The 15,214-nt window shown below is 54.4% G+C and overlaps 2 protein-coding genes across 4 annotated transcripts in view; both read left to right on the plus strand.

The window, feature by feature from the left end:
• Window positions 1–255: 255 nt before the first annotated feature.
• Window positions 256–11,448, plus strand: skic2 (SKI2 subunit of superkiller complex). 3 transcript variants are annotated; one of them, XM_057020836.1, is made up of 29 exons: window positions 256–411; window positions 600–718; window positions 1,000–1,121; window positions 1,198–1,315; window positions 1,423–1,537; window positions 1,630–1,704; window positions 1,785–1,838; window positions 1,928–2,088; window positions 2,235–2,390; window positions 2,470–2,615; window positions 2,687–2,833; window positions 2,914–2,998; window positions 3,072–3,178; window positions 3,262–3,408; window positions 3,468–3,564; window positions 3,646–3,858; window positions 4,164–4,274; window positions 4,396–4,507; window positions 4,584–4,702; window positions 5,423–5,554; window positions 5,781–5,918; window positions 6,002–6,106; window positions 7,674–7,806; window positions 7,892–8,018; window positions 8,325–8,535; window positions 8,954–9,064; window positions 10,016–10,234; window positions 10,561–10,701; window positions 11,145–11,448. In XM_057020836.1, exons 1-29 carry the CDS (start codon window positions 399–401, stop codon window positions 11,343–11,345), a joined length of 3,735 nt encoding a protein of 1,244 aa, XP_056876816.1. In that variant the 5' UTR covers window positions 256–398; the 3' UTR covers window positions 11,346–11,448. The 3 variants fall into 3 exon arrangements, 1 of the variants encoding a protein (XP_056876816.1); XR_008947994.1 differs by lacking the exons at window positions 10,016–10,234; window positions 10,561–10,701; window positions 11,145–11,448 and adding an exon at window positions 8,106–8,223; XR_008947995.1 differs by lacking the exons at window positions 10,016–10,234; window positions 10,561–10,701; window positions 11,145–11,448 and adding an exon at window positions 8,106–8,196.
• Window positions 11,449–11,579: 131 nt separating this feature from the next.
• Window positions 11,580–15,214, plus strand: part of prrt1 (proline-rich transmembrane protein 1) — a 7,978-nt gene continuing 4,343 nt past the window's right edge. Inside the window, exons 1-3 of the mRNA XM_057020856.1 lie at window positions 11,580–11,901; window positions 14,019–14,350; window positions 14,444–14,635. Coding sequence (XP_056876836.1) covers window positions 11,883–11,901; window positions 14,019–14,350; window positions 14,444–14,635 — 543 coding nt within the window. The 5' untranslated portion in view covers window positions 11,580–11,882. The remainder of the gene's footprint in view (window positions 11,902–14,018; window positions 14,351–14,443; window positions 14,636–15,214) is intronic.

Below are 15,214 nucleotides of genomic sequence, written 5' to 3' on the forward strand. Positions count from 1 at the left end.
AAAGAATAAGTTTGTATTACAACTGTTCTTCCTTTAACCCCCATTTTATATGTGTTTTTTTATGTCAACCGAGTCATTTTGTGTTTAAAGCAGTCAAAAATCTATTAAAACGACTGACATCAGTACTACATTTAATGTCTTTAATTTAAATCGTGCACTTATTTATATGTTCTATTAGTTATTGGTTGTTTATTGCACATCAACTTATTGACCGATTTTCTTTTCTTTTCTTTTCTTTTCTATTTTTGTCACTTTTTGTTTTGCTTTGCTTTGACCGAAAAATCCCCCCTTGCGCATGCGCCGAGGTTGACGCATGCGCAGCAGGGCCACAGAGCAGCGAGTTCCGGGTGCAGGTCGGCCACTGAAGCAACTTTTAGCGTTTATCTGCGAGCAGGACTATGGAGAGAATATGTGAGTAGTAATCTCATCTCACGCGTAATGATGGATGTATAATCTGCGTTGCGGAGACGAATCTTCGCTGTGGTTTATGTGGCTAATCCAGACTGCACCGGTCATTTGGCAAACTTTGTGCATCACAATCATCCAGGATCCCTCCCTTCCTCTCATCCTCTCCACTTTCTACCCTCTGTTCTCCGCAGATGTGCCCCCCACGGGCCCCATGGAGCTGCCGCTGTCTCTGCTGGAGATGGGGTGCTCCGGCAGGTTTGAACTGATCACCCGGCCCATACGTGGCCCACCTTTGGCCCCCCTCAGCACGGTCAGTATGGTCCAGGAGAGTCTCTGGATGAGAATTCTGGTTTCCTTCTTTGACTGTAGATCTTCCCTCTGGCCCTTCCCAAAGTCGAAGTCTTCTCAAGTGGAAGCATCAACATGTATTTTATGAATTATTATGAATGAAACAGATATAAATTGGCCAAATGCTGACACATGGCAGGGATGAAGCCTGCTTACATATGATCCAAATCTGGGAGCAAACAGGACTTTATACATGTGTAATCTCATCCTGACCTTGGGGATGTGGTCTGATGTGGTCTGCAGTTGCCCTGCGGCCTTCCCCCCGCCAGCCTGAGCCTGGAGACACAAGTGGAGAGACGCTTCTTACGCGACCCCGCCTGGCTTCCAATACACGACAAAGACTTGGCGTTCCAGAGATTTCTCAAGTGCGTATTGCTGCATAATAAACCAAAAATCAAAGGCTGGTAGTTTCCTGAGGAAGACGTAGCATTTCCTCGTCAGGGTGACGCCGAGAGAGACGGATGTGGACTCGCTGCTCAGCTGCGGTCCGTCCCCGCCACACTCGGGCCTCAGCGTGGTCAGAGACCCGACCACCGGGATGTTACGGGACTTCACTGAGGTGCCTCTCATGTAACCATTCTAAAACAAAAGACAGGAATTGAGTGGAAGGATTTGGAAACTCGTCCTCAAACTCTCAAAGCAACTTTCCTTTGCAACGACCTCCAGGTGCTGCTGGAACACACCGGCCTGTCGGCCAAAAACTCTCTGTCGTTCCAACGGCAACCTGGGCCTCCGGCAGAGAGCCTGCGTGGGAGCAACACCAACTATCCATTCCTGCCCGGTCCGAGCCCTTTGGGAATGTTCTAAAAGATGTCTTTGTAAACTTTACATTTGGATTTTTGTTTGATTTCTTATACGTTCATTTCTTCACAGGAGGGATGGAAGAGCTGAGTTTGGAGCAAATACAGAAACCAAGTGACTTGGAGACGGATGTGGACTTTGAGAGAGGTGACGTCAGCTCGAATGATGAAAGTCTGCGTTCACTTCTTACAGTTATGTTGCACATTTGTGGAATGTTTTCATCCCAGATTTACTCCGAATCCCGCCTGGCTTCAAATCTGGAATAGATTTTACTGAGAAAGGTAAAACAAAGACATTGATATTATATTTTAGTACCGTTATTTTGGAATTAAACAAAAGTCCTTTTGCATATTTCCTTTGTCCTCTGAAGAAGCCAAGGAGGCGAAGGCAGAGGTCAGTCTCATGTCCCTCCTGTCCACCCTGGACGACATTTCTGCTTTTCAATATGAGGAAGAACAACAGGAAACCTCAGAAAGTCACAACACTCCAAAAGTGCCCAGAACAAAAAGCCTGGAAGATCTGGGCATCGAGGTACGTCGGTTCGGCCTGTCGTTGTAGAAGAGACCTTCGACTCCAGTTTGATTAAATTAAATTAAAATGAAAATATAGAACCTGAGTATTTGTTTTAGTATTTGCTCTATAATCCTCTTCATTCCTCTTCAACCTTCCATCTCCAGGAGGCCGGGTCGTCCTCTCCTCAACCAGAGAAACAAAAGGATGATGAAAGAAAGACCAAAGAAAAGTGGGCGGAGACTAAAAAATGGGCCATTCCCGTGAACGTGACGTCACCCTGCGATGATTTCTACAAGCGCATCCCCAACCCAGCGTTCCAGGCAGGGAGGATCTTCTCCTTCACCTCTTTGCTTCTTGACTTCTTCTGTGTAAACTTTGTCTTTGCTCGTTGTTCCTCAGTGGCCATTTGAGCTGGATGTTTTCCAGAAACAGGCCATCCTCCGGCTGGAGGAGCACGACTCTGTGTTTGTGGCCGCACACACGTCTGCTGGCAAAACGGTGGTGGCCGAATACGCCATCGCCCTTTCCCAGAAACACATGACGAGGCGCGTATCGGTGGGCACCGGGGTTTGTTCCTGAAGGCAGGAAGTTAAACTCTGACTCTTGTTCGTGACAGGACCATCTACACGTCTCCCATTAAAGCTTTGTCCAATCAGAAGTTCCGAGACTTCAAAAACACCTTTGGAGACGTCGGCCTCCTGACGGGCGATGTCCAGATCAGTCCCGAATCCTCCTGTCTCATCATGACCACAGAGATCCTCAGGTACACCAGCTCAGCAGCTGCATGAGTCCGTTCTGGAATTAGCTGCAGGATCTTGTAGTGTCTCTGTGGCGCTCCTTCAGGTCCATGCTGTACAACGGCTCCGAGGTCATCAGAGACCTGGAGTGGGTGATCTTCGACGAGGTTCATTACATCAACGACGCAGAGGTGTGTAGCTGTGGTCTATGTTGGCTCTTCCTGCTCCCCCCTCCTGTTTTCACACCCCCTCACTGTTCCTCAGCGAGGAGTGGTGTGGGAGGAGGTTCTGATCATGCTTCCGGACCACGTCAGTATCATCCTGCTGAGCGCCACCGTGCCCAACGCTCTGGAGTTCAGTGAGTGGATCGGGTAGGTGCACCGACCAAGAGTCAAACAGGAAGTGCTCTTCAGCCCCGTTCTCACGCGTGTGTGTTTCTCCTTCCTCATCTTAGTCGCATTAAGAAGAGGCACATTTATGTGATCAGCACCATGAAGAGGCCGGTACCTTTGGAGCACCACCTGTACACCGGCAACAGCAACAAAACCCAGAAGGAGATGTTCCTGCTGCTGGATGCAGCAGGCAGCTTCCTGAATAAAGGGTATCTTCTCACACTTTATTCCCAGTCAGAGGAGCTTCTAACGTGAGATGTGTTCTCAGGTACTACGCTGCTGTTGAGGCCAGGAAAGAGCGCACGAGCAAGCACGCCCAGTCATTTGGTGCCAAGAATTCCTCCCAAAACACCACGGCCAGTCAAGTAATCCTCGTTTCTCCTCTCAACCTTTAAACGTCCGAATTCTTGCCACAGTAACTTGCAGCTTGTGCTCTCGACCCTCAGGACCGAGCCGTGTGGCTCACCCTCGTGCACTTCCTGTCTCAGCGCCAGCAAACGCCCGTGGTTGCGTTCACCTTCTCACGGACGCGCTGCGATGAGAACGCCCGATCGTTGGACTCCCTGGACCTGACCACCTCCGTAGAGAAAGCCGAGATCCACTCCTTCTTCCAGAAGAGTCTGAGTCGCCTCCGAGGAGGAGACCGCCAGCTGCCTCAGGTCGGCGTCGCCGTTATCGTGTGACCGCGTTTGTCTTCACGATCAGTTTACGCTCTGAAAACTGCTCCATCAAGAGGTCTTCAGTATTACAGATATTTTGAGGGGCTGGAGGGTTCTGGGTGCTGTGGTGGCAGGGGCAGGACGCCTCCAGACCACCGCCCCGCCGCCCTCGAGCAAGGCACCCAACCCCTGCATGCACCCCCTTCAGAGGGGCACCCCGCCCTCGCCCAGCACCGCCACCGTGACCCAGATGTGCTGACAGACGTCCGTCCCGGTGGAAGATGCTCACTCTGCTCCTCTTTTAGATCCTGCTCATGAGGGACCTGCTGAAGAAGGGAGTCGCTGTCCATCACAGTGGGATCCTGCCAATCCTGAAGGAAGTCACCGAGATGCTTTTCTCACGGGGTCTCGTCAAAGTGAGTCGGCAGGAAGGAGAGAGTGGCGTCCGTGTGCTGGCGTGACGGGGGCCGCCGCCCAGCCTCCAACAGTGCCTCCGTTCTTTGAGATGGGCCTAAAACCTAAAACCTCCCCTCGCAGGTGCTGTTTGCCACGGAGACCTTTGCGATGGGCGTGAACATGCCTGCTCGGACCGTGGTGTTTGACAGCATCAGGAAACACGACGGGACCGGCTTCAGGAACCTGCTGCCAGGTTCGAGCCTGTCGCCGCTCTTTGCTCTCCCATGACCAGCAGCAGCTTCTCTAACGTTTCCACCCGCTGCGTTTAGGAGAGTACATCCAAATGGCGGGCAGAGCGGGCCGGCGGGGGCTGGACGCCACGGGAACCGTCATCATTCTGTGTAAAGCTGGAGTTCAGGAGATGGCAGATCTTCACGTCATGATGATGGTGAGGCTTGTTCAGCGTCTTTGACGCAGCGTCTTTGACGCAGCGTCTTTGACGCAGCGTCTTTGACGCAGCGTCTTTGACGCAGCGTCTTTGACGCAGCGTCTTTGACGCAGCGTCTTTGACGCAGCGTCTTTGATGCAGCGTCTTTGATGTGTTTGATGAGCGTTTAAGCCACATGTTCCTAATGTCTGGGTGGAGGAGCCTGAGGTTGGGACGATGGGATGGGACTCATTCAACATGTGAGGCCAGTCGCTCTCAGCAGGCTCCACTAATTTATCAATTATTAATTATTAAGGTATTTCAGCCCTGTTGGAAAACTTTTGTTGGCTGCCGAAATTCCTCCTTTGTCTTCGTGTAATCCCAGACCAGATTTTAGCTCCAAGCTTTGCTCTGAGGATCCCTGACAGGACCATCGACAGCTACAGGAGGCACCAGCCAGGAGGAAGCGCTCGGCTCAGCGCTCGCTTGTGACACGTCTCCCTGCTGCTCAGCGGGAGCGTGTTTGTTCCAGCCTAATAATTTAGGATCACACCACGATGAGCCTCAGCTCCTGGTGCTCAGTCCTGTTGTGGAAGCTTCACCCAGGGCAGAGTTGGGCTGTTGCGCTCTCATTTCAGAGTGGTTTCTCTGTCCGCTGTTGTCGTGGTGATTAGCATCTATGTTGCGTATCTTTGCTTCTAAATCAACAGATTTGACATTTCTTCTCTTGATTTGGTTCAGGGGAAACCAACCGTCCTCCACTCTCAGTTCAGACTCACCTACACTATGATCCTCAACCTGCTGCGAGTGGAAGCGCTCCGCGTGACGGACATGATGAGGAGGAGTTTTTCAGAAAGCCACAGGGACACTCAGGTCAGCTCCATGAGAGCACTGCTGTGCTTCCTCCTCCTCCTCCTCCTCCTCCTCCTCCTCCTCCTCCTCCTCCTCCTCCTCCTCCCTCCTCCTCCTCCTCCTCCTCCTCCTCCTCCTCCTCCTCCTCCTCCATACTCTCCACACCACTCCTGAGTCATTGCCAGTGAGGGGGCTACAAATACTTTGTTCCTATTGAAATCATCGACTGCCTCTTCATCACATGTAGGCCCATGAGAACAGGATCAAGCAGCTGAAGGACAGGATCTCCTCTCTGCCCTCCCTGGACACGGAGGACCAGCTCTCTGACCTCCTGCCGTACTACCACACAGTGGCAGAGCTGCGGGCCACGTCTGAGACCCTCCGGGTATGAAATACACACCACCTTCATGTGCACTGTTGCCGGTCGCCCCCTGAACCCGACTTCTGCTCTGCTGTGGTCCACGTTAGTGTGCTACTCTGGAGTCCATTAAAGGCCTGAAAGCTCTGTCTGTGGGCCGCGTTGTGGTGGTGAACAACAACCAGCATCGCAACGCACTTGGAGTCATCCTACAGGTGGGTGTGTGTGGGGGGGTGAGGGTCAGGGGTCAGGGGTCAGGGGTCAGGGGTCAACATGTCACGTAGAAGAGAAAACCTGTACAAATGACATTGGTCTTTGATATCCAGGACACTCAACCTAACCCTAACCCATGTCCCCACCTCCATGTCCCCACCTCCATGTCCCCACCTTCATGTCCCCACCTCCATGTCCCCACCTCCATGTCCCCACCTTCATGTCCCCACCTTCATGTCCCCACCTCCATGTCCCCACCTCCATGTCCCCACCTTCCATGTCCCCACCTTCATGTGCCCACCTCCATGTCCCCACCTCCATGTCCCCACCTCCATGTCCCCACCTCCATGTGCCCACCTTCATGTCCCCACCTTCATGTGCCCACCTCCATGTCCCCACCTCCATGTGCCACCTCCATGTCCCCACCTCCATGTCCCCACCTCCATGTCCCCACCTTCATGTCCCCACCTCCATGTCCCCACCTTCATGTGCCCACCTCCATGTCCCCACCTTCATGTCCCCACCTCCATGTCCCCCCTCCATGTCCCCACCTCCATGTCCCCACCTCCATGTGCCCACCTCATGTCCCCACCTCCATGTCCCCACCTTCATGTCCCCACCTCCATGTCCCCACCTCATGTCCCCACCTCCATGTGCCACCTCCATGTCCCCACCTCCATGTCCCCACCTCCATGTGCCCACCTCATGTCCCCACCTCCATGTGCCCACCTTCATGTCCCCACCTCATGTGCCCACCTCCATGTCCCCACCTCCATGTCCCCACCTCCATGTCCCCACCTCCATGTCCCCACCTCCATGTGCCCACCTTCATGTCCCCACCTTCATGTGCCCACCTCATGTCCCCACCTCCATGTCCCCACCTTCATGTCCCCACCTCCATGTCCCCACCTCCATGTGCCCACCTTCATGTCCCCACCTTCATGTGCCCACCTTCATGTCCCCACCTTCATGTGCCCACCTCCATGTCCCCACCTCCATGTGCCCACCTCCATGTCCCCACCTCCATGTCCCCACCTCCATGTGCCCACCTTCATGTCCCCACCTTCATGTCCCCACCCCATGTCCCCACCTCCATGTGCCCACCTTCATGTCCCCACCTCCATGTGCCCACCTTCATGTCCCCACCTCCATGTGCCCACCTCCATGTCCCCACCTCCATGTCCCCACCTCCATGTGCCCACCTCCATGTCCCCACCTTCATGTCCCCACCTTCATGTCCCCACCTCCATGTGCCCACCTCCATGTCCCCACCTCCATGTCCCCACCTCCATGTCCCCACCTTCATGTCCCCACCTTCATGTGCCCACCTCCATGTGCCCACCTCCATGTCCCCACCTCCATGTCCCCACCTTCATGTGCCCACCTCATGTCCCCACCTCCATGTCCCCACCTTCATGTCCCCACCTCCATGTCCCCACCTTCATGTCCCCACCTCCATGTCCCCACCTCCATGTCCCCACCTCATGTCCCCACCTTCATGTCCCCACCTTCATGTCCCCACCTCCATGTCCCCACCTTCATGTCCCCACCTTCATGTCCCCACCCCAGGTGTCCAGTGACTCTGTGAATCGCACCTTCACAGCTCTGATAATCTGTGAGAAGGGCAACGAAGAAGGGAAAGGAGAAGGCAAGGACGACGCGTTCCCTCACCTCTTCAACACGGCTCTTTTTAGACCTGAAGGTTTGCTGCTCTACTCACACACACACACACACACTCACACACACACACACTCTGGACGTGCTCAGCCGTGCCTCCTGTGTCTCAGGCCCTTGCAGCCACACTGTGCAGAAGTTGAAGCTGGAAGACATCTCGTCTCTGACAGTGAAAACCCTCAAGGTGATCCCTGACAGGATCATCGACAACTACAACAAGAGGCAACAGCCACGGTTCAGGTGTGCTCGTCGCTACGGCCCAATCTTCTGTTTGGATGAGTTTGGAAGATTTGAATGACGAATTCATTTCACACTTTAAATACAAAGGATTTATTGGTGGACTCGGCTTCTGCAGCCACACGTGGAGATGCTGCTGCACAAGTGCAACCCAATCTTTCCCATTTTCCCAACTCTCCTTGTGGGCGTGGCTCCATTTCTAGCTTCTGTAACTATAAAATGTTGTTGTGTTCTTACATCAGATCCCCGTTAAGGGGCTCACCTTCCTTTCTGTTTTCTCCTCTTCAATGTCTTCCTAACAATCTTCAGGCTGGACCCTCCTGGCCAAGCCATCTCCATGGCAACGCAGGAGCTTCTGCGATTAGCTGAGGCCAACCCTGGAGGCCTGGCCAGCCTCGACCCTGTGAATGACCTGCAGCTAAAGAGCATTGACGTGGTGACGGCTTCAGTGAGGCTCCGCGTGCTGCAGGACAGTCTCAAACAATTTCACTGCATCCATTCTCCTACATTTCCAGAGCAGGTGGGTGATAACCTTGTTATCATCGTAGCATCGGCCTCCTTTTATGTCTCCATCATTCTAGTTCCATCATAATAACATCAGACGCTGCCAGAAGTGCAGGAACCAGAGTTTTTTACTAGAACCACGTCACACACACTTACCTGCACGTTCTACTTCCTTTGTGTAATCAGCAAAGAATTATTGTAGGTTTCTGACCCACTGAGCCGCTCTTGTTTACTCCAGTGAGTCGGTAACCAAGACAACGGCCGTTTTTATATGTAAAAACACACTGATGTAGCAAATGTTGCAGGAGCGATGTGGTACTCTTATATTAATGTGTGTGTGTGTGTGTGTGTGTGTGTGTGTGTGTGTGCGTGTGTATGTGTGTGTGTGTGTGTGTGTGCGTGCGTGTGTGTGTGGGTGTGTGCGTGTGTGTCAGTTTGCTCGGGTTAAGGAGAGGATGAGCATGCAGGAGGAACTGGATAGGCTGCTGTTCCTGGTGTCGGACCAGTCTCTGTCTCTGCTGCCGGAATACCATGACAGGATCAAGGTTGGGATCAGACATTTGGTTCTGTTTTTGTCCTCTGATGTAACCTGATCTGGCTCCCTGGCATGAACCAGCCCAGCACTGTGGACCGTGTCCAGTGTCTGTGAGGTTCACGCAGCTCCCGTTCCTTCAGCTCTGGTGCTGTGTCGTGCTGAGGGTAATTCCAAGTTCAGGAGTCGCTACATGTGGCCGTTGCCCTGCAGAAAGACTCAGAAGTTTGAAGTAACCCTGAGTATAACTGCTGGCGAAGGCCTCGGGAACGTGTCCGTGGGGAAAGACTCGGGAACGTGTCCGTGGGGAAAGACTCGGGAACGTGTCCGTGGTGAAAGACTCGGGAATGTGTCCGTGGGGAAAGACTCGGGAACGTGTCCGTGGGGAAAGACTCGGGAACGTGTCCGTGGGGAAAGACTCGGGAACGTGTCCGTGGGGAAAGACTCGGGAACGTGTCCGTGGCGAGAGCCTCGGGAACGTGTCCGTGGGGAAGACTCGGGAACGTGTCCGTGGGGAAAGACTCGGGAACGTGTCCGTGGCGAGAGCCTCGGGAACGTGTCCGTGGCGAGAGCCTCGGGAACGTGTCCGTGGCGAGAGCCTCGGGAACGTGTCCGTGGGGAAAGACTCGGGAACGTGTCCGTGGCGAGAGCCTCGGGAACGTGTCCGTGGCGAGAGCCTCGGGAACGTGTCCGTGGCGAAAGACTCGGGAACGTGTCCGTGGCGAGAGCCTCGGAACGTGTCCGTGGCGAGAGCCTCGGGAACGTGTCCGTGGCGAGAGCCTCGGGAACGTGTCCGTGGCGAGAGCCTCGGGAACGTGTCCGTGGCGAGAGCCTCGGGAACGTGTCCGTGGCGAGAGCCTCGGGAACGTGTCCGTGGGGAAAGACTCGGGAACGTGTCCGTGGGGAAAGACTCGGGAACGTGTCCGTGGGGAAAGACTCGGGAACGTGTCTCCTCTGCTCCCAGGTGCTGCAGCAGCTGCAGTACATCGACGGCAGCGGCGCCGTGCAGCTCAAGGGCCGCGTGGCGTGTCAGATCAGCAGCCACGAGCTGCTTCTGACTGAGCTGCTGTTCGAGAACATCCTGAGTCCACTGGCCCCCGAGGAGAGCGCCGCCCTGCTGTCCTGTTTGGTCTTCACACAGAACACCCAGGTGGAGCCACACATCACCCACACCCTGCAGGAGGTGAGGAGCAGCCAGCAGCTCAGAACTGCTTTTCTGGCGCAGACAAACGCCCGTATTTCCTCTTTTAGCACTTAAAACTCAACATAGATTTGATCTACCAGCTTTTTTCTGATCGTTCCTTCTCGCTGCCTCTCTCAAAGATCCTTCTCTTGTATCCGCTCACTGAGACGCAGGAAGTGCTGTCACAGCTTCTAAATTAGTCACGAGGACGTGTAGGAGGAGCAGGAGACGCCATTAGAGGCGGCGGGACACTTCTAGAGCTTTGTCTTTGTCTTTGTCATCTTCAACTTCTACATCTTTTTTATTGGATTTTTTGAAATATTTAGGGGATTCAGCAGGTGCTGGCAGTGGCCCGGCGCCTTGGAGAGCTGCAGATGGATTGTGGGATAGCGCAGACGGCCGAGGAGTTCGTGGGCCAGTTCAAGTTTGGGCTGACGGAGGTGGTGTACTGCTGGGCCAGAGGCATGGTGAGTCCCTTTAAAATGACTGGCAGCACCGCCATCGGGGCTGGGAAAGCTCCGGTTCTGGGGCCGATGAGTAGGACCCTGAGATCAGCTGAGAATCGCCGAGATTTTAACATTAGTTCTCGTTAGTCCTCCGAGCTTAGCGCACGTTGTTCAGGTTGAAACAAACTATCATTGAAAACCAAAGACAACAGATCATTTGTGCTGGAGAATGTCGGAGGGTTAAAGAGCTGAAGGTGCATCAGGCGGTGGCTGGACCGGGCGGAGATAGCGGGTCGTGAACAGATCCCACGATGGAGAACAATGCTGTTTCAGTGGGGCAACAGTCCTGCGGGGCAACAGTCCTGCGGGGCAACAGTCCTGTGGGGCAACAGTCCTGTGGGGTAGAGCTGCTGACCGTCTGCCCTTGTCTCACCCTCTTGTTGCCCCGCCCTCGCCCGCCGCAGCCTTTCGCAGAGATCGCCCAGCTCACCGACGTCCAGGAAGGCACGGTGGTGCGCTGCATCCAGCGCCTGGACGAGGTGCTGAAGGAGGTCCGGCAGGCCGCCCGCATCGTGGGAGACTCCGTCCTGGGGAGCAAGATGGAGAAGGCCTCTCTGGCCATCCGCCGGGACATCGTCTTCACCGCCTCCCTTTACACCCACTGAGGGGGGGCACCTGGGTGGAGAGGTGACAGCAGAACCCTCCATGACATGATCATTGAAGGCTGTTTACGGTTTAACCAGCAGCAGAGTAAAGGGGGGGGGGGGGGGGGGGGGGTCATTGTAATTTATTGTACAGTAATAAAATCCAAAACAACTGAAACTATGAGCGTCAGTTTTCCTTTCCTGAGCGGAACCAAAGCCTGGACAGGGACCAGGCATGAGGCGGGCTGATCAGGGCCAGCGGTTGGTCGCTTTAAGACGCTGACGCCTGTGCGTGTGCGTGTGCGTGTGCGTAAGCTCAGCAACGCTGCGCTCACGGAGCCTCGCCAGACGCACGGACAGACGCGCTGGAAGGCAAAGCTTCGGGTTTGATCATCAAAGCCGCGTTTGGAAAGATGAGAAGCTCCTGAAGATGCAGCGCGAGCGCTCGGATTAACATCGCGCACTGGTTCACTCGCGCACTCGCGCACGCGTTCACTCGTTCATCTGCCCTCGTCAGCTGGAGCTGAAACCCACCGACCTACAAGGACAGCTGAAGCCATGGCGTCGGAAAAGCACGGTGAGGACTTTGGCTGTGGAAAATTCTCGTCTTTTGAAGTGGCGACATGCGAACGTTTGGTTGGATGGGAGAGACGTCGTGTGTGATGCGCGTGCGCGGCGCTTTTATCCGCCACATCTGCAGCTCCGTGTTTTATCTGCGGTGCATCATCTGGACGGATGATGGATGATGCACCGCTGCTCCTCTTTCTTTTCCATTCTCAGCGCTGCGCACATGCCTGCGCCCGTGCGTCCTGACCAGACATCAACGTGGGCGTCTTTTGTCCGCGCACGGCTTCGCTTGCACGCGTGTTCAATAGGCTTAACAGGGAGATGTTGCGCCGAGGTTCCGCTTCAGGGCTTCGAGTCAGGATGGATTCCGGGTTCTTCCAGGCTCCGACGTGCACGTCAGCGTGCACGTCAGCGTGCACGTCAGCGTGCTGGATTTTGCTGCTGGATGTCGCAGTTCGCGTTCTAGAAACAAAAGTGCCAAAGCAAAAGTACAAGACGGAGTTGGAATGGCTGCTAAATATTAACGCCACTGGGCGCGTTCGTGCGCGTCCTCGGCCTTTACGCGCAATCTCGCGTTTCATTGTGCACATCACGACTTCAGAGGCCTTTGATCACGGCGCTGTTTGTTATGAAGGGGTGAATTCATTCATTCACACTTCCGCTCCATCAGTTTCATTGAGTTCGTAAAGACGTCAAAGCCGCCTTTAAAGCGCGATGACGTCACGCCGTCAGCGCCACTTCTGCGAACTTTAATTAATTTAATTTCTGCAACGTTCACGTGTTAAATTCCGGTTAAATTCCTGATCAAATTTACTGGTTTAGATCTCAGCTCAGGAATCCTTTGATAAAGGTTTTTCTGATTTACAGCAGATATTATCGCACTAATGTGGTGTTGAATGTTTTATTTAAGTTTCTACTTGAGCAGAATTAAGTTGGGAATCTTAAAGATTCCAAAGATTCCAAAGATTCCAAATCAGATGTTTGGTTCTTTTTTTTGTGAGGTTTTTTAATTTAGCTGAAGAATTTTGCTTCATCAAGCAGCTTCAAACATGCTGCCACGAGCTTCCACATGTGTCGCGCGCACGTTCTGAGTGGTGGTTACGTAACGCCGCGCAGGCGCCGTGCACGAGTCACAGCATCATCTTCATCTTCATCATCATCTTCATCATCATCTTCTTCATCACCCGTGCAGCTCTGCTCCCTGTCTCTCGTGTTCAGACCCTTCCGGTTCCATCAGAACCTCCTTCCAACACGGTTCCTTCAGGGTCCCAGGTCATCATGGACCACAACAGCTTCTCTTTCCTTTAAAACCAAGGGTCAGGGTCAGGATAGTGGCTCTGCCCTCTTCTAGGGTCAGGGGGTCAGGGTCAGGATAGTGGCTCTGCCCTCTTCTAGGGTCAGGGTCAGGGTCAGGATAGTGGCTCTGCCCTCTTCTAGGGTCAGGGTCAGGATAGTGGCTCTGCCTCTTCTAGGGTCGGGTCGTCAGGATAGTGGCTCTGCCATCTTCTAGGGTCAGGGTCAGGGTCAGGATAGTGGCTCTGCCCTCTTCTAGGGTCAGGGTCAGGGTCAGGATAGTGGCTCTGCCCTCTTCTAGGGTCAGGGTCAGGGTCAGGATAGTGGCTCTGCCCTCTTCTAGGGTCAGGGTCAGGATAATGGCTCTGCCCTCTTCTAGGGTCAGGGTCAGGATAGTGGCTCTGCCCTCTTTTAGGGTCAGGGTCAGGGCCAGGGTCAGGATAGTGGCTCTGCCATCTTCTAGGGTCAGGGTCAGGGCAGGGTCAGGATAGTGGCTCTGCCATCTTCTAGGGTCAGGGTCAGGGTCAGGAAGTGGCTCTGCCATCTTCTAGGGTCAGGGTCAGGATAGTGGCTCTGCCCTCTTCTAGGGTCAGGGTCAGGGTCAGGATAGTGGCTCTGCCCTCTTCTAGGGTCAGGGTCAGGATAGTGGCTCTGCCCTCTTCTAGGGTCAGGGTCAGGATAGTGGCTCTGCCTCTTCTAGGGTCAGGGTCAGGATAGTGGCTCTGCCATCTTCTAGGGTCAGGGTCAGGGTCAGGGTCAGGATAGTGGCTCATCATCCATACATGGATACCTCTGCTCTCCCATATTTAATCTTTATTTCCTTCATCATTCCAGGTCTGAATGAGGCCGGCCGTCAGCCCATGCAGCCTCCTCCGTACCTCCCGGGCCCACAGGACCTGAACCTGTCTCAGCACCCCAACATGCCCACGCTGGGAACCCAACCGGGCTACCTTCCACCCCCTCCTCCAAGCTCAGAGGGATACTTGCAGGAGACCCAGTTCCACTGTGCTCCTCTGGGAGCCCAGGGGGCCCCACAAGGCTACACAGTTCAGACGCAGGGTCCAGGAGGATCCATGCCCCACCCCCCTGTGGGGTACATCCACCCGGGGTACCCGCTCCAGCTGCAGCCCTGCACGGCCTACGTTCCCGTCTATCCCATGGCGTCGGTGAGTCCAGTTCTGTCTGTTAGCACGCAGCAGCGCCACAGCCCGACCCAAAGAGAGGAACCTTAACTCTTGGCTCCTCCGCCCCCCATTCAGGGCCAGCCCTACATGCCAGCTGGGGGGGGGCACCCGGCGATCCCCCCGGGACAAATCCATCCCATGCAAATGCCACCGAGCATTACCCTGATGGATCGGCGACCCCCGCACGACTACCTGCCCATCGCCGTGCTGACGACCGTCTGTTGCTTCTGGCCGACCGGCATCATCGCCATCATCAAAGCCGTGCAGGTGGGCACTTCCTGTCCTGGTCATTAACCCTCTAATTACCCTTTAATTACCCTTTAATTACCCTTTAATTACCCTTTGTTCTTTACTCAGCTCTTAATGAGGCTTCGTGCCTATTTTAGAGACACAGAAATTGCTTAATATTGACTAAGAATTCCAGCTGGTTCAGGTTTAATGTCCTGGACCTGGTTCAGGGTCAGGACCTGGTTCACTGATGAGGGGGGGGCGTATGAAGCCCCAGCGTGGTGCATCTCCACCTCCTGATGCCCCGTTTCCCCCCGGGACAACCAACGTGCACACGGCCCGGCTTACGTAACTGCCCCCGCCGGGGCAACGGCTGCCATGGATTTTTCCTCTCAGTTAGATTTGAGTTAAGCTGAGCTGACAAGGCCTGGACCCTCCATCCCTCCATCCCTCCATCCCTCCATCCCTCCATCATCCATCCCTCCATCCCTCCATCATCCATCCATCCCTCCATCCATCCCTCCATCATCCATCCCTCCATCCATCCCTCCATCCATCCATCCCTCCATCCATCCATCCATCCCACCATCCATCCCTCCATCATCCCTCCATCATCCA

Source organism: Takifugu flavidus, chromosome 21 (assembly GCF_003711565.1).
Source record: "Takifugu flavidus isolate HTHZ2018 chromosome 21, ASM371156v2, whole genome shotgun sequence".
NCBI classification, from domain to species: domain Eukaryota; kingdom Metazoa; phylum Chordata; class Actinopteri; order Tetraodontiformes; family Tetraodontidae; genus Takifugu; species Takifugu flavidus.

What these genes read in the sequence shown, in the direction of transcription:
- skic2 (XM_057020836.1), top strand. An exon ending in ATGACCACAGAGATCCTCAG is followed by an intron (nt 2,834 to 2,913) that starts GTACACCAGCTC and finishes GCGCTCCTTCAG; the next exon opens with GTCCATGCTGTACAACGGCT. An exon ending in GGCTCTTTTTAGACCTGAAG is followed by an intron (nt 7,807 to 7,891) that starts GTTTGCTGCTCT and finishes CCTGTGTCTCAG; the next exon opens with GCCCTTGCAGCCACACTGTG.